The sequence below is a fragment of the Hemitrygon akajei genome, chromosome 5, assembly GCF_048418815.1.
Source record: "Hemitrygon akajei chromosome 5, sHemAka1.3, whole genome shotgun sequence".
Classification (NCBI taxonomy): domain Eukaryota; kingdom Metazoa; phylum Chordata; class Chondrichthyes; order Myliobatiformes; family Dasyatidae; genus Hemitrygon; species Hemitrygon akajei.
Genome location: NC_133128.1, coordinates 76,923,187 through 76,945,298, shown reverse-complemented (window position 1 = coordinate 76,945,298; position 22,112 = coordinate 76,923,187). Strand labels below are relative to the sequence as shown.

At 39.9% G+C, this 22,112-nt stretch overlaps 1 protein-coding gene across 1 annotated transcript in view; it reads right to left on the bottom strand.

The window, feature by feature from the left end:
* Nucleotides 1-22,112, bottom strand: part of LOC140727897 (uncharacterized) — a 193,654-nt gene that overhangs the window by 94,169 nt on the left and 77,373 nt on the right. Inside the window, exons 20-27 of the mRNA XM_073045834.1 lie at nt 19,059-19,103; nt 18,116-18,160; nt 17,304-17,348; nt 15,431-15,475; nt 10,965-11,009; nt 9,700-9,744; nt 5,332-5,376; nt 1,769-1,813 (exon numbers count right to left, since the gene is read on the bottom strand). Of these exons, the coding sequence (XP_072901935.1) occupies nt 1,769-1,813; nt 5,332-5,376; nt 9,700-9,744; nt 10,965-11,009; nt 15,431-15,475; nt 17,304-17,348; nt 18,116-18,160; nt 19,059-19,103 (360 nt within the window). The remainder of the gene's footprint in view (nt 1-1,768; nt 1,814-5,331; nt 5,377-9,699; nt 9,745-10,964; nt 11,010-15,430; nt 15,476-17,303; nt 17,349-18,115; nt 18,161-19,058; nt 19,104-22,112) is intronic.

Genomic DNA, 22,112 nt, shown 5'->3' with positions numbered 1-22,112 from the left:
GTACCGATTAATTCCATAATCAAAAGAATAATATTGAAACTAATGAGATAACCAGTTAACTAATGAGATAATCAACAGACCTAAGCAGATTCCCTTCACCACTACCGTCCTCTGTCTGACAGAATTGGTCCTCAACCTCAACAATTTCTTTTGGCTCCTCCAATCCCAAGGATTAGTCACGGGCACCTGAAAGGTCCCCAGCTATGCTTGCCTTTTCATTGGCCATGTGGAACACCTCATGCTCCAAGGCTACACTGATAACGTTCCCTGATACTTTCTATGGGGCGTTGACCACTATCTATATACTGATACCTTTTTATAAACCTACGGACTCTCACATCCCTTCCTACACTATTCCATTTTTCAGTTCTTTCATCTCCACCACATCTGTTCTTAGGACGATAGTTCCCATTTTAGAATATCTGAAATATACTCCTTCTTCAAACAACAGTGATTCCCTTCCACAACCAATAAAGGTACCCTCAGCAGCATTTCCTCCATTTCCTGTACATCTGCCCTCATGCCATCTGCCCACTGCCATAACAGGGATAGGGTTCCCCTTGTCCTTACCTTGCATTCCCACTAGCCTCCATGTCCAGCACATTATTCTCTGTAACATCCTCCATTTATAAAGGAACCCTACCACTAACCATATCTTTCCCTACCCCCCACCCACTCTCCGCTTCCTGTATGGGTTGCTCTCCACATGAGTCTCTTGTCCACTCATTCCCCCCCCCCCCATTGATTTCCCTCCAGGACAAGTGGTACACCTGCCCCAAAACCTCCTCTCTCACCACCATTCAGGGCTCAATCTGTCCTTCCAGGTGGGAGGTCACTTTCAGGATCATCTCCTCTATCCGGTGCTCCCAGTGGGTTCTCCTCTATATCGCTGAGACCCATCATAGATTGGGGAATTGCTTTGTCACTCCCTTTTGCTCTGTTTGCCACAAGGGCAAAGTTTCCCTGAGGCCACACATTATGACATGTCAGTCTGTGGCCTCTTCTACTGCTATGCAAAGGCCGCGCTCAGGCTGGGGGAGCAACATCTTATATTCCATCTGATTAGCCTTCAAATTGATGGCATAAACACTAAATTATGGTAAGTTCTCCCTCTTCCCACTTCTCTCGTTTTCCATTCCCCATTATGGTTCTCCTCTCACCCCTTCTCCTCGCCAGCGCATCACATACTCCTCTTTCTTCCATGGTACACTGTCCTCTCCTATCATGTTCCTTCTTCTTCAGCCCTCTACCTCTTCCACCTATCACCTCGCAGCTTCTTATTTCATCCCCCCTCCCCCTCCCACACACCTTCCCTCTCACCTGGTCTCACCTATCACCTGCTGGCCTTTACACCTTCCCCTTCCCCCACCTTCTTATCCTAGCCACTGCCCCATTCCTTTCCAATCCTGATGAAGGGTCTCAGCTTGAATGGTCAACAGTTTACTTGCCTCCACAGATGCTGCCTGACTAACTGAGTTCCTCCAGCAACTTGTGTGTCTTGCTCAAGATATCCAGGGTCTGCAGAACTTCTTATTTTTAAAATTAAGATAAGAATTTCAAAGCTCTGTCAGAGGTACAGTGCAATGACTAGTGTTGGCCTTTTGCATTTTGTGTTGTGCAATAAATAATGCTTCACTAGCAAAACTCACAACTTGTAAATTATCAATGACAAAGTTGCAGAGAGAAGTTCCCATCTCTTGTATCAATAATATATTTGCCACAGATTTTGAATTTTATTACTAAGGTTTAAAGAACAAGTTTACAGCACCTTTTGGGTTCTTCCGACGTATTGTCATATTAGGCATTTTTGTTCCTGTAATAGAAGTGGAACATTTCAAATGAGACCAACAATTACTTCTGGTGTGAGATTTCCCTCTGTAGTATGTCTCTGGACTGTCGCTTTGGTGTAGCATTGGATGATAAAGTGGGGCAACATTTTTCTTTTAAGAGTTGAACAGATATTCACAAGTTATGACAACACTTCATGGTGCTAAGATGTATTGTTTTTCAGGTTGAATAGAATTGGTATTCATTACATCAAAATTTATAATTTTTGGTGCTAATGTTTCTTATTTGATCTGCAGTCACTTCCCACAGAGAGAAATTCATATTTTAATACTAATCAAAGTTGTTTAGTTCCCAGCACCAAGCCATGCAATTTTCCCACAATTCCTTCTCCCCACAACCCTTATCTCATTATATTGTGCTTCAGATGTACAGATGAGCAACTGTTTTCTTCCAACTTTCCATCAGCCATGATAAGGCGATACTCAGAGAACGGCTGTGGTATATAAACAATAGCTCTGATGTTCACAGTTTGCAGACCATAATTGTGGAATTTTATGCACAAGACAGGTCCTTTGCCCCAACTGTGTCCTTTTTGTAGCAATGCATCTTAGCTGGTTTAATGATGCACATTCTAGGAAATAGCATTGGACTTGCTGCAGGAATGATTTATCTTCCCACCAACTCCCTCCTCCCATCCCCTAGACTACCTGAATGATTACTTTCTTACTATGAGCAAGCCTAGAAAAACAGCTCCATTTCTGAATTCCCAGACACATCTAATAGAAGGTCTGTAGGATTGTTACACAACCTTTTAAAGCATTTGTTTACAATCCCAATCAAGTGCACCTCAGGACTTTATGGGGGGGGGGGCGGGCTAGTGAAGCAATATCAGAGAACATTGTAGAAATAATACTTTGTCATTATCCGCTGGAAAAAGTTTGAAGATTGGAAGGTGGTTAATGTTGTTCAGGAAGGGTAGCAAGGACAGGCCAGTGAACTACAGATTAGTGATCCTCACTTCAGTTATAGGGAAGTTGCTGAAGGAAATTCTGAGGGACGCAGTCTCCCAGCACTTGGATAGTCAAGGCCTGAGCACAAATTGTCAGCATTTGTCACCAGCCAAACCAGGGAACTTGTATCGTGAATGAGAGTGACCTGACGAGTGTTGTAGAACAAAAGGATCTGGGAGTACAAGAGATGCACAGAAGTTCACAGAGTGGTGCTCAAGTAGACAGGAAGGTGAAGAAGGCATTTAACAGGCTGGCCTTCACCAGTCAGGGCATCAAGTTTATAAGTGGGGTCAAATGTTGCAGCTATGTTAATGTCCCATTTCGGGGGCTTGAGATATAGCCAGGATTGGCCATGCTGGATCTTTACTCCTGGGACAGTAGGGGAATGAGATGTGACCTCACAGAAGTTTATGAAGTCATGAGGAGTATGGATAAGGTGGACAGTCATTGTCTTTTCCCAGGATAGAGGAGGCCGTGATGAAGACCATGGAGCGGCTGATAATACAGAATCTGAGGCCACAAACCAGGCACGCCCAGGATCCTCTTCAGTTTGCATATAAGGAGAAGGTGGGAGTGGAGGATGCTATCATGTATTTGCTGCACAAATCACTCTCTCACCTAGATGGGGTCAGTTGTGCTGTGAGGATTACATTCCTTGACTTCTCTAGTGCCTTTAACACCATCCAGCCCAAGATCTTAAGGCACAAACTAACGGAGATGGGAGTAGACTCTCACATGGTGGATTGGATAGTGGACTACTTGACAGATAGACCTCAGTATGTGCGGTTGGGAGACTGTAGGTCTGACACGGTGGTCAGCAGCACAGGGGCGCCGCAGGGAACCGTACTCTCTCCGGTCCTGTTCACCCTGTACACATCAGACTTCCAATATAACTCAGAGTCCTGCCATGTGCAGAAGTTCGCTGATGACACGGCCATAGTGGGGTGTGTCAGGAATGGACAGGAGGAGGAGTATAGGAAACTGATACAGGACTTTGTGATATGGTGCAACTCAAACTACCTGCGTCTCAATATCACCAAGACCAAGGAGATGGTGGTGGACTTTAGGAGATCTAGGCCCCATATGGAGCCAGTGATCATTAATGGAGAACGTGTGGAGCAGGTTAAGACCTACAAGTATCTGGGAGTACAGTTAGACGAGAAGCTTGACTGGACTGCCAACACAGATGCCTTGTGCAGGAAGGCACAGAGTCGAATGTACTTCCTAAGAAGGTTGGCGTCATTCAATGTCTGTAGTGAGATGCTGAAGATGTTCTATAGGTCAGTTGTGGAGAGCGCCCTCTTCTTTGTGGTGGCGTGTTGGGGAGGAAGCATTAAGAAGAGGGACGCCTCACGTCTTAATAAGCTGGTAAGGAAGGCGGGCTCTGTCGTGGGCAAAGTACTGGAGAGTTTAACATCGGTAGCTGAGCGAAGGGCGCTGAGTAGGCTACGGTCAATTATGGATAACTCTGAACATCCTCTACATAGCACCATCCAGAGACAGAGAAGCAGTTTCAGTGACAGGTTACTATCGATGCAATGCTCCTCAGACAGGATGAAGAGGTCAATACTCCCCAAAGCCATTAGGCTTTACAATTCTACCGCCAGGACTTAAGAACTTTTTAAAAGCTATTATTAATGCTTTTTGAGACGGTGATTTAGATGCATATCATATTTTTTTACTGAGTTAAGTATTGTATGTAATTAGTTTTGCTACAACAAGTGTATGGGACATTGGAAAAAAAGTTGAATTTCCCCATGGGGATGAATAAAGTATCTATCTATCTATCTATCTATCTATCTATCTATCTATCTATCTATCTATCTATCTATCTATCTATCTATCTATCTATCTATCTATCTATAAATACACGATCAGAGAGGAGAGATTTCAAAGTAACCTGAGAGGTAACCTCTTTACACAGTGGGTCGTGAGTACCTGGAATGATCTGCCAGAGGAAGTAGATGAGGTGGGTACAATTGCAATATTGAACAGGGATTCAGAAAGAATCATGGAGAGAAAGGTCTTGACAAGTTATGAGCCAAATGGGACTAGCAGGGAGGATGCGGTAGTCAGCAGGGACCAGTTGGGTTGAATAGCCTGTTTCCATGCTGTATTACTCTCTGATTCTATTTGGTTGGATTAAGCTGGTATATTTACTTACAATTAAAGGAAAGAAACTTTCTTATCCTTGCTTGCTACCTTCCTTCCCATCTTCAAACTTTTACCAGTGGATAAGAAAGTGGACACCTTGGACTGGGTAGACAGCAATCAGTGGGACAGAGTTTGTCTTGTTGGTGATCAGGTAACTACTTCAAAGGTGCAATGCAGGCATGATGGATTGAACACACACCTTCTGCCCTTAATTTTATTATTATTAGGGATGAGCAATGAATGCTGGCCTTACCAGCAAAGCCTGTTACCTGTATACAAACAAAACAAAGGCATATCAGCAGACACATTATCGTTCATGATGCAGTCAGCATCTAGTTTCTAATATTATTACAATTTCCAAAGAAAAGATTTACAGTACCTTGCATTTTCAGTGAAAATGGTGTCACACTAGAAGTACTTTCCCCTATGATTTAAGTATAAGGTATATCATGAGATAAGTTGTCTTGCTTGATATGATGTCCTTATATATTTTTTATCCACATTATGGTACCAGCATACTATTTGGAGATTGTGTAGTACAAGTTATTTTATCTGCATTAGATTTCTCCAGTCAATGCAGAAATCTATAAAAAATTTATTTCTCTGATCTGCAATGCCTTGCCTCCATATACTTCCCAAAGTGTGTTTCCCTTTACAGTACAGATTTAGGGCAGATTTAAAAATGTTTTATGAGACTGTGTCTTAATACTACATTACCACCAGAGCTACTAATAATAGGACAGGGATCCATAGAGTCATTGACTTAGAGAAAAGGGCTGTAAAGAAACCGGCCCTTTGGCCCATCTAGTTCATGCCGAACCATTTAAGCTGTCTACTCCCACTGACCTGCACCAGAACCATAGCCCTCCATACCTCTGCCATCCATGTACTGACCCAAGCTTCCCTTAAGCATTGAAACCAAGCTCGCATGCACCACTTGTGCTGGCAACTCATTCCACACTCTCGCAACCTTCTAGGTGAAGAAGTTTCCCCTTTATTTCCCTTAAAATTTTTAACCTTTTAAACTCATTTACTCTAAACCAGGGATGGCCAACCTATGGCGCATGCGCTAAAAGTGATGCATTATATGATTAGAAGTGGCGCATTGCACCTCAGTGATAATAATAAAAAAGTAAGCCTACTCATGCAAAGAGTATTAACCAAAAACCGATTTGTAGAAAAAAAAATCTATAACAGGAATTCAAGTAGCTTAGAGCTAGAAATGGGTTTTACTGAGAATAAATCTAAAACAGCAATTATTTTTAGCAATTTTATTATTTCATGCGCATCTTTTGGTGAATGTTATCTTCTTTCACATTAATCTGTTTTCAGTTTTAAAAATGTTTAATGAGTCAAACTAGGAAAGAAGGACTTTTGTTCTGCAGTTGTTCCATAACTGTTCAATACACGTTTGATACTTGTTTGATCCTGATGCGCCAGGTGTCTGCACCAGCGATGCGTCGCAGGTGTTTGTCAGTCAGTTTACAATTGACACTCGTGCGCTACAGAGTTGTGCTTTGTTTGTCCTTTGTCAACATTTGCAGTTTTGTATTTTTTCAAAAATTAAGCTTTGTTTTTACATTCAGTTACCCATCACAGTGCAAAAGAAAAGCAGAAAGTGATAGTAAGCGTGAATTCAATGAACAGTGGAAAAACGAGTTCTTATTTATATCAGGAAAACCATTGTGCATTTTTGTGAAAACATTTTCTCACATAATTGAGGACATGATCTTAATAGACACTAGAAAAGACAACATCAGACTGAAATAGAAGGAAAACTGAAGCAAGTGCTTGGGTCTGAGTTATGGAAAGAATATGTGATTAGGAAAAAGGAAGAAATCAAAAGCAGATAAAATATATTTGTTAAAAGTCTCACTAAGGTAAAGTAATGTTTATCTTGTTTTTCTATCAAATCAATATATCATGTAAAAATGCTAAATATGTCTATATTAACATATTTTTACAAGAATTGAATGGGGGAACAAGAATTGTGTGGCGCATCTGAACTCGTGTGAAAAAATTGACGCATGAAGTGTAAAAGGTTGGCCACCCCTGCTCTAAACCCATGACCTCTAGTTGTCATTCCACCTAATCTCAGTGGAGAAAGCCTACTCGCATTTATCCTATCGATACCCCTCATAATTGTGTACAACTCTATCAAATATCTGAGAACAAAATGTTCTTACCATGGAGAGAGTGCAAAATGCTCTCACTAGACTGATGACTGGGATAGCAGGACTGATGCATTGGGAACTGGGTTGGTTAGGCCTCTATTCACTGGATAATATCAGATCGATCGGTGATCTCAGAAACTTACAAAATTCTAACAGGACCACACAGTTTAGATACAAGAAAGACATCTCCTGATGCCTGAACAATCCAGAACAAGTGATCGCAGGTACAAAATTTATACAACACCATAAAGAACAAAGGTCTAGCGTATTTCTTCGCCCAGAGGCTGGAAAAGCTGGAGAAGGCAGAAGGGTAGAGGAGAGGGGTTGGAGTGGCAAACAGAACAGGGAACTGAATAACTTGGTTTAGTTTTACATTCTGAATTTGAAACATAAGAAAGATAACCAATGAAAAATTTTGCTGCTGATAAAAAGAAAATATCTGTTCATTTCAGACAAGGCTGTGAGTTGAATAGCATTTCCTAAGTATTGTAAATTGGCTGTGCTGTTTCAGAATTACTAGCCGCAGTGATAAGGTGTTGCTCATGGAAAGTTTGAGAAATTGTGAAATACTTGCATGAAAGCATGTTATTTTTCAAGATTCCTCATTACATCTCAGCTGCTGTAATTGTGCACAATGAAGGAGAGCAGTCATTAGGAAAGGTATTAAATTCTAGGATTGGGTGACAGGAATAATCTATCCACATGGTGCAATGGTTGATGGAACTCAGTATGTGGCACATCTGGAGCATCCAAAAGTCTAAGAGCAGAGAGAAGTATGAGGAATGTTCACAGAGCTGTTTAAATAAGTAGATGAGTGGGAGTAATTTCAACGATAGATCCACCAGCAATTAGAGTTTGTGACAGCAGTGTAATTTATTACGGAAATGGAACAGAATGAGGGGAAATTTTGTTTGTGGAACTGCTTTTAAGATCTGGACTGCAACATTGAAAAATGGTTGTTTCAGAGTTATTGTTCTTAAGTGAGCTGGATATCTTCCATACAAAACAAGACTATTTGATGGGAGAAATGTAATTCGGTAGATCACCTTAAACCAGACGACCAAGTTTCAGAGGATTTAGCTACCATGCCCCTGCCACTGCAACATGACCAAGAACGTGTCAACACACCTCTGTACAAGCCAGAGGCCTCTGCTTTTCCTTCATACATGGAACATAGGAAGTGAGCTGGCTGAACTCCAGACAGCCACACAGTGCCAGTTTTAGCAAATTTTTGGGGTGGCCTGTGTAGGGTAACATAATTAGTGGAAAAGTACATAATTCACAGCCACCAATGTTGAATTGGGGTTCACTATAAGAGGCTGGTCTGCCATTTTTATTTGCAAAAGCATCTAATATCACAGCAAGTACATTTGTACATTTATATATCATGAAGGGAAACACTCTTTAGAAAGAAAATGGAGGACTGAGTATAGGTGTGGTACAATTTATCTCAATCGTACAAAGGGTGATAGTCTGTGGACACACGGGGAGCCTGGAGAATCTTGGAAGAGGAGGGTTAAAACAAAATATTTACAAGGTGTTTTAAATTACTCAATATTTAATGAAAATCTCTTGAACAAATTTAAATGGATGTGCTATTTATTACAAAACATTCATTTTTTTTGTACATTCACTTCTAACAGGAATAAATTCAGATATTAATGTTGCATAAAATGTTTGTGTTCCCATCATACATATCTTACTAAAACTCCCTCCCACTACTACCCTGACTCACTGCCCCATTACATTAAATCTTCACTAACTCCAGGAAAAACTGTTGCTTTTTCCAATCTCCATCAGCAGAGATGAGCCTTCTCAGAGAAGGCTGATGACATCGTAATACTATCTCATGATGCATTACTAAGATCTTTAGTTTGAGGTCTACACTGTATCAGATGCTGTATTTATGTACAGTCAAGGGAATCATTCATTTCCAAGAATATGGAGGCCTTGGAGGTGGTATAGGTATGATTTAGTTAAGTGCTACTTAAGATAATTGTCTTCATACATGTGGAGCGATGGGGAATCTAATCACCAGAGTGCAGGGAGAATTATAAGAAATATTTACAGGAGGGGTTCAAAATTCTGAATGGCTGTGATTGTGAAACAAAAGAATTTGTAATGACTGGCAAGTCACAAGGGAATCAAGTCTTCTGAATTCCATATATATATATATTATTATATGAACTAGAGGAGAAATGAGAGGAATCTTCTTTCCTCTTTTGCATTGTTACCAAAAGCCTGAAAAGGAGTGGAAACTCTTTCAGTATCACCCATAAAAAGATAATTTCATATAAGTCTGAAGGGGACAAATATATTTGGTGTATAAAAGAAGATACTAATGAAACTATTCAGGTAGCTAACTAATCAGGTCTTTATTTTAAAAGAGTCATAAACTGGTCTTATTCTGACATTTATTTTATCATTATTGGGAGAGGCAATAACTCTGGCCTCAGCAGCAAACCCATAAACTATAAACAAAGAAAAATATAAATCGAATGGGCAGTCTTAATGACACAATACTTGCTTTGTTTCCATTCTGCTAATACTTTCAGAAAACAAATTTGCAGTACCTGTGGTATTCTGTACAGATGATGTCATTGTCATTATATCGTTCCCTACAATAAAAAGGAAAAGTTTCCTATGAGATGCAGTATTTGGTAATGTTTCTGTGGATTCTGGCACTAGTGACTAATCTAATGTGACATAAGATTAACTTTTCAAAAGATTAATATATTGTCAAGATGGAACCAAGCTGTACCATTGACAAGCAGATTAATAAAGATAATTATCTGAACAAACCTTAACTAACTTTGGCAAATGTTCATCTTTTGTCTGATATCTCTTCTCACTCAAAAGGATTTGCATTTTAATGCTAATAAATTCTGTTTAGTTCCCACAACCAAGCTATTCCATATTCCCCAAAACTCTCTTCTCTACCACCCACGCTCCCTGCCCCATTACATGGTGTTCTGATAATGCTCATGGAAAGAGCTCCAATTCCATCAGTAGTGAGAGGTCTTTCTTAATGAAGGATGGTAATATGTAACACAAGTAATCTTAAAGCTGTTGGTGAGATTCTAAAATTTTGCTAGCTATATCTCAGCTGGTGTATTTATATGTAATTGAGGGAAACAAACTTTAAAAAATGTTGAAAACTAAGTACCAAATCAACTTAACTAAATGGTTCAAAGGATGATCGAAGATTGGTGCTGTAAACGCTTCATTATTCTGCAAATTTGGGGTATCCTGTGCAATACACACAAAATACTGGTGGAACTCATCAATAGGGTCTCAACCTGAAACATTGAGAGTTTTTTCTCCTTCACAGATGCTGCCTGATTTGCTGAGTATTTCCAGCATTCTGTGTGTGTTGGTCATGTCCTGCTGAATGTTTCCACTACTCTCTGTCCAGATGTCCCAGTGAAGAGTGTTGGACAACTGGCATCTGCTAGAAACAGTTCATCCTGAGTACTTGCACACAAGTTGTTGCCTTTCAGGATATACTGTTGCATAAGACACTGAGAGCAAAGGGAATATTCATATCAAACTGAATTGACCACATCCCTGGAAAGGAGATCCTGCAGTGCAGATGGGGCAGAGTTGGCACTTGAATTAATTGTTCTGCTCTTTTATTGGTAGGAATGACCAGAATATGCTCATTCCATCCATCATTGTTTCCTGATAAATCCAATCATCATTTTTTATGGGCCATAATTACTGAATTTCTAAAGCAAGTACTTGGTATTCCTAACATTTCCAAAGTGTTCAAAACTATATTGAAGGAAGAACGTGTAGAATGGATCCAGATTTTACCTCCCTTCTACTGTTACATTACCTGTTACAATTGGTGGAGGTGATGACTCATTCAAAGTGCTTGTCTCTGTAAGGAAAGTAAAGAGTTAATTTCAGATCTGCAAACACGAGGAAATCTGCAGATGCTGGAAATTCAAGCAACACACACAAAATGCTGGTGGAACACAGCAGGCCAGGCAGCATCTATAGGAAGAAGTACAGTCGACGTTTCGGTCCGAGACCCTTTGTCTGGACTAACTGAAAGAAAAGATAGTAGGAGATATGGAAGTGAGAGGGGGAGGGGGAAATCTGAAATGATAGGAGAAGACAGGAGGGAGAGGGATGAAGCTAAGAGCTAGAAAGGTGATTGGCAAAAGGGATAAACAGCTGGAGAAGGGAGAGGATCTTGGGACGGGAGGCCTAGGGAGTAAGAAAGAGGGAGAGGAGCACCAGAGGGAGATGGAGAACAGGCAAAGAGTGATTGTGAGAAGGGCAGAGAGAGAAAAAAAGGGAGGGAAAAAAGGGGAAAATAAATAGATAGATAGATAGATAAATAAGGGGTGGGGTAAGAAGGGGAGGAAGGGCATTAACTGAAGTTAGAGAAATCAATGTTCATGCCATCAGGTTGAAGGCTACTCAGATGGAATAAAAGGTGTTGTTCCTCCACCCTGAGTGTGGCTTCGTCTTTATAGTAGAGGAGGCCATGGATAGACATCTCAGAATGGGAATGGGACATGGAATTAAAATGTGTGGCCACTGGGAGATCCTGCTTTCTCTGGCGGATCAAGCATAGGTGTTCAGCGAAACGGTCTCCCAGTCTGCGTTGGTTCTCACCAATATATAAAAGGCCACACCGGGAGCACCGGACGCAGTATATCACACCAGCCGACTCACAGGTGAAGTGTCGCCTCACCTGGAAGGACTGTCTGGGGCCCTGAATGGTGGTGAGGGAGTAAGTGTAAGGGCAGGTGGTGCACTTGTTCCACTTACAAGGATAAGTGCCAGGAGGGAGATCAGTGGGAAGGGATGGGGGGGGGGTTGGAAATGAATGGACAAAGGAGTCATGTAAGGAGTGATCTCTGCGGAAAGCAGAAGGGGGGGGGGAGGGAAAGATGTGCTTGGTGGTGGGATCCCGTTGGAGGTGGCGGAAGTTACGGAGAATTATGTGTTGGACCCAGAGGCTGATGGAGTGGTAGGTGAGGACAAGGGGAACCCTATCCTGAGTGGGGTGGTGGGAGAATAGGGTGAGAGCAGATGTGTGTGAAATGGGAGAGATGCGTTTGAGAGCAGAGTTGATGGTGGAGGAAGGGAAGCCCCTTTCTTTAAAAAAGTAAGATATCTCCTTCGTCCTGGAATGAAAATGAGTTGCCAAGCCTTGTCTCTCAGGTCTTGGGGTAGAAGCAAGAGGTGCTTGTGAAAATAACCTGAAAGAATCTTTAAGTAAATTGATGAGACTGTCCTGCTCTAGTGGGTTGTATCTCGTGTTAGGGACATACTCCAAACACAGATGTGTTTCGGTTAAGGCCTGAGTTATTTTTTTCCTGGTTACAGCTATGGTTACTTGACTCTTCTTTAGGGAATCTGCCTCAGAGAGTGGCTGATCTCATCATGATGAATAGCTTAGACTATCTGTTGCTTTTTATTTTGTAAGCTGGATTATTACCTCTACAGCAGAGAAGGCACATCTATCAATAGAATGCTGTGATGTGAACTCAAATGAAAAGCAGCATAACAGAATTACTCCGATCCAACTGGAAAGGGATAACTTCCACATTACTTTTAAGGAAGGATCATCTCAGTTTCAAGCCATTTAATTAATATAGGATATCCCAGTCCCATTTCTTGCTAAACAGGCCTCCATGTGTTCTCAAAACTCTTCTACTGCCTACTGCCAAGGAAGCTGTCATACAAGGAAGTTGGTCTGACAGGCATAAGACCCCCTCTCGCCTCAGTTACTGTTAAAGCTGAACACAGTTATTGAATGCCTTTGACATTCAAGCTCAAAACCACCTGCAACCTGTCAAAATATAAGAGTAACATCAAAAAATTATGAAAAGGTACCAAAGAGAAACAAAGTGATGTACTTTAGTGACTACCACCCAGTGGCCCTAACATCCAACATCATGAAATGCTTCAAGAGGCTGATCATGGTTAACATGAACTCCAGCCTCCCAGGCAACCTCAACCCACTGCTATTTGTCAGCTACTGAAACAGGTCCATGCTAATTGCCGTCTCTTTGGCCCAACACTCATCTCTAGAACGTCTGCACTGTAAAGATACTTACATCATTGTTTATTGACTACAGTTCATTATACAATACTATAATTCTAAACAAACTCCTTTCTAAACTCCTAGATCTAGAACTCAATGCCTCTCTTTGCAACAGGATCCTTGACCTCCTGAACAACAGACCTCAATTAGTAAGGATGGGCAGCAATATCTCTGTCACGATTATCCTCGACAATGGTGCCACACACGGCTGCGTCCTTAGCCCTAACTTATTGCCTGTACATGCATGACTGTGTGGCCAGAATCTGCTCTAACTCCATCTTTCAGTTTGCAGAATGATAATGGACCATATCTCAAATAATGATGAGCAGGAGTGCAGGAAGGAGATAGAGAGATTAGTGACATAGTGTCATGACAACAGGCTTTATAACCTCGATATCTAACAGGCTAGCTTCCTGGGATATAAGTGCTCTTTCAGTCACCTCTTTAAAGTGCACCATTAAAAATGGTTATGGTCAATTTATTTAACTTTAACTCTATTTAATCTAACTAAAACAAGATCATTTAAAGACTAACAACCCAAGGAGATATATGGAATAATGGAGGCAGTAATAAATATAGCTATTAATATTGTGTCAATGTTCTCAAAAATCTCACACCAAAGGAACTCATTAAATCGTCATTGTTGCAAGTAGTGAACTGCAGAGGTGAGATTATAGACATTCACTTTTATGGCTAATGCACCAGTTCCAGTTGAAGTAGAGAAAAAGGACTTGCATTTATGTAATAGCTGTCAAATCCCTTTTGCGATATCACAACGAGTTTTCAATCAAATGACATGCCGTATAAAGTTTAGTTATTATTGTAGTGCAGAAAATCCACACACAACAAGATCCAAAACAGCCAGAATGGTTATGAACTGGAAATATCCAACATGCTCTCTTGAGTGAGGTATTAACACTGGACTGCTCACCAAGGAGAACTGCCCTATTCATTGTTGAGTTATGGCCATAATATCACCGCTTTCTACCTGAGACCAAGTGGCCGAATGTTCCACGTGAAAAAAGTTCTCACTGCACTACTCTGTCACTCCCAACTCATTAAATAATAAATTAATTAATCAATTAATGAACACTCAAACAAAAGTCATAGCAGTTTTCAAATAGGTCTTAGCTAATGCTAAAATTCATGAGCAATCAATGTGGTAAAGTGCACAGCTATAAAATCCAAGCATTAACTCAAATTTTATGAATTAAAATCAAAGGAATTCTATCTTGGTTTCAAGTTTAAGAAAGAAAAGGCATGTCTTTTTATTATTCTTCTACAATGTAGGTGAGGATCTAGCATTTACAGACCATCTCTAGTGCCCTTAACAATGCAGTGAGTCATCTTACTGAACATCAAGTTCACAAGATCTAATTCCAGTACTTTTACCCAGTAATGATGAGGAAACTGTGATATTCTTCCAATGCAGGATAACGTGTGGCACTGGGGAGGTGGTGCTCTCCTGTGGCTACGATCTTTATAGCTTCTGGTGTTTGGCAATGCAGAAGATGCTTTGCAAGTGGCTTTAGCAATCAGCAGCAATGCATCTTGCCATAGTTACACAGTGTCCATGTAGAGCCCAGTGATATGGTTGGGTGATAACGGAGCTGCCAACCAGTGTTTTACAGTCAGCGATGTATTCTTTACAGATAGTCAATGTTGCAAAGTAAGAATTGCATCAGTCATTTTATACAATGCAACTTTTCATAAACAATTGTGTTACAATAACAAGATACTCAAGTGTTAGTCTTGTTGGCTGGGGACTAACTTTTGGTTGCTATACTGGAGGCACTGGATTAACCTCCCATCTACCTTTGCTTCTCCTTTAAATAGTTTCCATTGTCAGTGGGATAGTTAGCGTTTGTGCAGCTAACATAATTCATAGTTACTACAAAGGAAATGAGAGAAAATGATTTTCACAGAGCTATTTCAGTATGCACAGAATGTATTGTCAGAGAAGACAGAGGAATCTATTGCAACAACAACATTCAAGAGGAAATTAAAATTATTTTGAAGAGGAGGTATTTACAGATATTTTGTGTGAGAGCAGGATATAACAGCAAAGTAGATTAATGATCCAAGAACAGTGGATTGAAAACACTGACACCATCCTCAATATTTCTATAATAACTCAATTCAGCAATCACCAGTAATCTTTAATTACCCAATTCATGCATTTTTTTCTTACATACATACATACATACATAATATTTTCAAAGAGACATTTTCAATACCTGTTGAATGTCTTGTTGATGCCATCTCATTAAGAGTGCTGCTTTCTGCAAAGACAGTAAAAAGTCAGAAACTGAAATGTTAGTTATTGTATCAGCAGATCCCTTATAGGTGGTAAGTAAGGAACTATAAAGTCCTTATATATTCACAACAAAACTCAAGAGTATTTGTTCTCAACGAGTATTTTTGAAGTGAAAATTGTCCATACCAGGCTCCAAAACCTACGTAGTAAACTCTCTATTCCCCCATCAGAACCCTAATTTGCCATTCAGAAAATATGGAAAGGTTTATAAGATGTTGGTCAGAACACACTTGGAATATTGGGCCCTAAATCTGGCCCTGATGAAGGTCCAGAGAAGGTTCACAAGATTGTTCCCAGGAATGAAAGGCTTAACATCGGAGGTTTAATTTTTTTTTTATGGGTCTGTGGTCAGTGGAGTTCGGAAGGATGAGGGGAGATCGCATTGAAACCTGTTGAATACTGCAAGGTCTGGATAGACTGAAAATGGAGAGGATGTGTCCAGTAGTAGGGGAGTCCAGGGCACAGATTAGGAATGAAGGGGTATCCCTTTAAAACTGAAATGAGAATGAAGGTGTTGAATCTATGGAATTCATTGACACATAGATCTGTGGAAGCTTGGTTAGGCTAACATTGGTAAGGGGTTAAGGTTTACGGGGAGAAGGTCAGAGAAAATGGTTAAAAAGAACTAGGAATGATTGTGAAGTAAATCAGATAGCCTAATTCTACTCCTGTCTAATAGTGTAATGCTCTAATTTCACAACAAGTACCTTTAGCCTTCTATTTTTACAATGACAATGTACTTAGCATTAGTAATGTTTCCTAAAGTTTGATTGGAATGCTGCAATGTATTGCATGACATTGCTTCTAAATAGAATCATTCAGAAGCCCTGAAACATATTTTTGTTTATTTTCTTTTTCCAAAAACTTCACCTCAGAAAATAAGGTGATTCGCAAATTCCACACCGAATAAAGTCCATTCTGTTTTTCTTCTCAAATTGGTGATGTCGAGAATTTATATCTTCAAAATACTGACTCAGAATTGATAACATTACTAGCTGGAAATGGGCTAAAAGTAATTTGTTTGAATAATGTTGTTTTTATTTTGGGTGCTAACTACACAAAAAATTGATTTACTTTGAGTTCCACACCAGCAATCTTCACTGATTAAAATCATACCATTTGCAAAATTGCCTGGACACTCCTTTAAATGATCCATATTCTTACATACAATAGTTGTCTATAATTAAATGCACACAATAGTTATGCCATCTTCCCTGTGATGCCACTTTCTAGGACTTTTGATAGAAATAGTAACTTAGAGGAAATTGTAAAGAACAGGACAGAACTAGACATACTGTATATGACACAAGTTCATTGTTCTCGTCCTATTCGAATGGATACATCATTATCTGCAAGAAAGTAGGTTGACCTCCCAGCTAGCATGACATTGCTTCTCCATTAAACAGCTTCCATTGTCTGGAGGGTCAGTAAATAGCATTTGTGGAGCAATCATAAATATTAGGTAGTAGAAAGGAAATAAGAGAAAATTATGTTTTACATAGCTATTTCACAATGTGCAGAATGCACTACTGGAGAAGATGATGGGAGACTTTGCAACCTCAGCTTACAGGAGGAGATTGGATATATTTTGAAGGTGATGTATTTACAGGTTTTGGATGAGAGCAGAATACCAACAATCATTCAATAAATGTCTGCAACAATGGATTGGAAATACTGATAATGTACTAAGATTTCTATAAATCAATTCAGCAAATCCCAGTAATCTTTAACTACAAAATTGATGCAAGATTTTACATACATATGTAATATTTTCACAGAGTTATTCTCAATACCTGTTGTATGTGTTGGCGATGACGCATCAATGAAAGTGCTGCTCTCTGCAAAGACAGTAAAAGATCAGAAACAGAAATGTTAGTTATTGTAGCAGCAGTTTCCTTGCTGGACAGTGCTGTACTGATCTATAACAAACTCAGGAGTTTGATGTCAACGGGCTAGTTTTGAATTGAAAATTGTTCAAACAGAACCATGCTCCAAAACCTGCGTAGTAAACTCACTATTCCCCCATCACAACCCTTGTAAATTTTTACCACAGAGAAAATATGGAAGGGTTTATATTGTGTTGGTCAGACCACATTTTTCCCTGTATCTGAGAAAGAATGTTCTGGCCCCTGGAGAGCATCAAGAGGGAATCTCAAACTTCCTGAACTTCACTTGCCCCTTCATTATTCCCATGACTTATGGATTCATTTTCCATTGTCTGAAGGGTCTGTGCTCAGCATTTGTGCTGCTAACATAATTCATAGTTTCTAGAATGGAAAGAAGGGAAATTGTTTTTAATATTTTTTACACAGCTGGTTTACAATGTGCAGAATGCACTGCCTGAGAAGACAACGGAAGCCATTCCTCATCAGCTTTCATGAGGATATTGGATATATTTCGAAGAGGACATATTTACAGGATTTAGTTAATAGCAGTATGCAAGAACTCATTTGGTAGATATTGCAAGAACATTAGATTGAAAATACTGATACCATCTTTAATATTCCTGTAATACAATACAGCAAATCCTATAATTTGTTAATTACCTGATTCGTGCAAGATTTTACATACATATGTAATATTTTCAAAGAGTTATTCTCAATACCTGTTGTATGTGTTGGCGATGACGCATCAATGAAAGTGCTGCTCTCTGCAAAGACAGGAAAAGATCAGAAACAGAAATGTTAGTTATTGTAGCAGCAGTTCCCTTGCCGGTGCGCTGTACAGATCTATAACAAACTCAAGAGTTTGATGTGAACGGGCTAGTTTTGAATTGAAAGTTGTTCAAACAGAACCATGCTCCAAAACCTGCACAGTAAACTCACTATTTCCCCATCACAACCCTTGTAAATTTTTGCCACACAGAAAATATGGATGGGTTTATATTGTGTTGGTCAGACCACATTTTACCCTGTATCTGAGAAAGAATGTTCTGGCCCCTGGAGAGCATCAAGAGGGAATCTCAAACGTCCTGAACTTCACTTGCCCCATCATTATTCCCATGACTTATGGATTCAATTTCAAGGACCTTTTATCCGATATTCTCGATATTTATTGTTTATATATTTATTTTCAAAATGTAATTTTTTTTTGTATTGGCCCAGTTTTATTTCCCTCTTATCTACCATTACATTGCTTCTCTTTTAAATAATTTCCATTGTCTGAAGGGTCTGTGCTCAGCATTTGTGCTGCGTACATAATTCATAGTTTCTGGAATGGAAAGAATTAAAATTGTTTTTAATATTTTTTACACAGCTGGTTTACAATGTGCAGAATGCACTGCCTGAGAAGACAACGGAAGCCATTGCACATCAGCTTTCATGAGGATATTGGATATATTTCGAAGAGGACATATTTACAGGTTTTAGTTAAGAGCAGTATACGGGAACTCATTTGGTAAATATTGCAAGAACTTTGGATTGAAAATACTGATACCATTCTTAATATTTCGGTAATACAATACAGTAAATCCCAGTATTTGTTAATTGCCTGATTCATGCAAGACTTTTCTTACGAAAATAATATTTTCAGAGAGTCATTTTCAATACCTGTTGTCTGTCCTGTTGATGACATCTCATTAAGAGTGCTGCTTTCTGCAAAGACAGTAAAAGACCAGAAACTGAAAGGTTAAGTATTGTAGCGGCAGCTCCTTCATAGGTGGTAAGTAGGAAATATACATAAAGTCCATATACATTCACAACAAAACTCAAGAGTTTTTGTTATCAACAGACTAACTTTGATCTAACTTTGGCTGCAGTGGCTGCTAGCTGCTTTTGGATCTCAAGCTGGCAAGAAGATTGAAAATCCACCTCTTGCATCTCAACCAGCAGCTTACTGCCATGGCTCTGGATGTGAGACATTTGCTGATGGGGCAGATCAACCATGAGGCATTTCTGCTGAAGCTCAAGATTGGCAAGCACGTGGTATCAATTTAGCTCCATCTTCTTCACTCACCAGAAGTACTATTCATTCTGGGTCATCGCTGGATTTCATCTTACAACCCGAAAGTCAATTGAATTACTGATGTTGTTCTAGACTGGTCAAACCAGTGTGAGAAATTCCTCGTAAAGAAGCCTAAGTCATTACCTCTGGAAATACCTCCTGGGCTTACTTTGAAGACACCTTCTGAGACATCTTCCAGGACTGCATCCAGGACTAGCTCCAAGACAACTGCCGAGACTACCTCTCAGACAACGCCTGCAACTACTTTTGAGACTACTTCTGACATGCCACCTGAAATATCTGTTGAACTTTCTACCTCTAACCCCAATGCATCTGATTTGTCTAGAGTAATTGCCGAATATTCAGGTCTGATGGAGGTCTTCAGCAAGAAAAAGGCTACAACCCCATTGCCTCACCAGGACGACGACTGCACCGTTGATCTGTTGCTGAATACTTGTCCTCCCCAGGGACAGCTCTTCTACCTATCGGCCCCAGAGAGAAACAGCATGGAGGACTACATCAAAGAAGCTCTGGCATCTGAGTATTTCCAAACATCCACATCTCAAGTTCCAAGTAAATTTTATTGTCAAAGTACATATATGTTACCATATACAACAATGAGATTCATTTTCTTGTGGGCATACTCAACAAGTCTATAGAATAATAACCATAGCAGTATCAATGAAAGATCACCCAACTCGGGCGTTCACAGTTCCCTCGCCGGTACACTGTACGGATCTATACCAAACTCAAGAGTTTGATGTCATTGGGCTAGTTTTGAATTGAAAATTGTTCAAATAGAACCATGCTCCAAAACCTGCATAGTAAACTCACTATTCCCCCATCACAACCCTTGTAAATTTTTGCCACACAAAAAATATGGAAGGGTTTATATTGTGTTGGTCAGACCACATTTTGCCCTGTATCTGAGAAAGAATTTTCTGGCCCCTGGAGAGCATCAAGAGTGAATCTCAAACTTCCTGAACTTCACTTGCCCCTTCATTATTCCCATGACTTATGGATTCACTTTCAAGGACCTTTTATCTGATGTTTTCGATATTTATTGTTTATTTATTTATATTTGAAATGGTTTTTTTTTTATTGGCCCAGTTTTATTCCCCTCCTATCTACCATTACATTGCTTCTCTTTTCAATAATTTCCACTGTCTGAAGGATCTGTGCTCAACATTTGTGCTGCTAACATAATTCATAGTTTCTGGAATGGAAGGAAGGGAAATTGTTTTTAATATTTTTTACACAGCTGGTTTACAATGTGCAGAATGCACTGCCTGAGAAGACAACGGAAGCCATTGCACATCAGCTTTCATGAGGACATTGGATATATTTTGAAGAGGACATATTTACAGGTTTTAGTTAAGAGCAGTATGCGAGAACTCATTTGGTAAATATTGCAAGAACATTGGATTGAAAATACTGATACCATCCTTAATATTTCTGTAATACAATACAGCAAATCCCAGTATTTGTTAATTACCTGATTCATGCAAGATTTTACTTATATATGTAATACATAAGTTTGTTGCCAAAGACAACAAACTGTGCACATACACAAAGAAGAAACAATATTTTAAATAAATAAGCAATATATATTGAGAACATGAAATAAAGAGTCCTTGAAAGTGAGTTTAATGGTTGAGAGAACATTTAAATGATGGGTTAAGTTAAGTGATGTAATCCCCTATGGTCAAGAGCCTAATAGTAATAATAGTAATAACATAGGGGTAATAACAGTTCCTAAACCTGGTGGTGCGAGTCCTGAGGTTCTTGTACCTTCTTCCTGAAGGGCGGGGTCCCTAATGATGGATGTTTGTCTCCCATGACACTGCTTAATCAGATTGACTCAAATGTTGGGAAGGCTTTACCCGTGATGGACTGGAGTGTATCCACTACTTTTTGTAGCATTTGCCATTCATGGGGATTGGTGAATCCATGCCAGGCTGTGATGCAGCCAGTCAATATTCTCTCCACTACACACCTACAGAAGTTTGTTACAGTTTTAGATGTCATGCTGAATCTCAGCAAACTCCTAAAGACGTCAGGAAATAGATGTGCTGCCATGCTTCCTCTGAAATACAAACACCTAGGAATTTAAAGTTGCTAACCCTCTCCACATACGATCCTCTGAAGAGGACCAGTTCATGGACCTCTGGTTTCGTTCTTCTGAAGTCTATAATCAGCTCCATGGTCTTGCTGACATTGAGTGAGAGGTTGCTGTTATGACACCACTCAGCCATATTTTTAACCTCCCTCCTATATGCTGATTCTTCACCACCTTGGATTCAGCAATGGCAGTGGTATTGTTAGCAAACTTGAATATAGCATTGCAGCTGCGCTTAGCTACACAGTCATAAGTGTAAAGCGTGTAGAGCAGGGGGCAAAGTACGCGGCCTTGCGGTGCACCTGTGCTGATGGTAATTGTGGAGGACATGTTGTTGACAATCTGAACTGAGTAGAGTCTTCAAGTGAGGAATTCCAGGACCCAATTTCAGCAGGAGGTTTTGTGGCTTATTGATTAGTTCTGTGGGGATGATGGTATTGAATGCTGAGCTGTAATCAATAAAGATCGTCCTGGTGTCTGCATCTTTGCTGTCCAAATGTTCCAGGGTTGAACGAAGAACCAATAAGATGGCATCTACTGT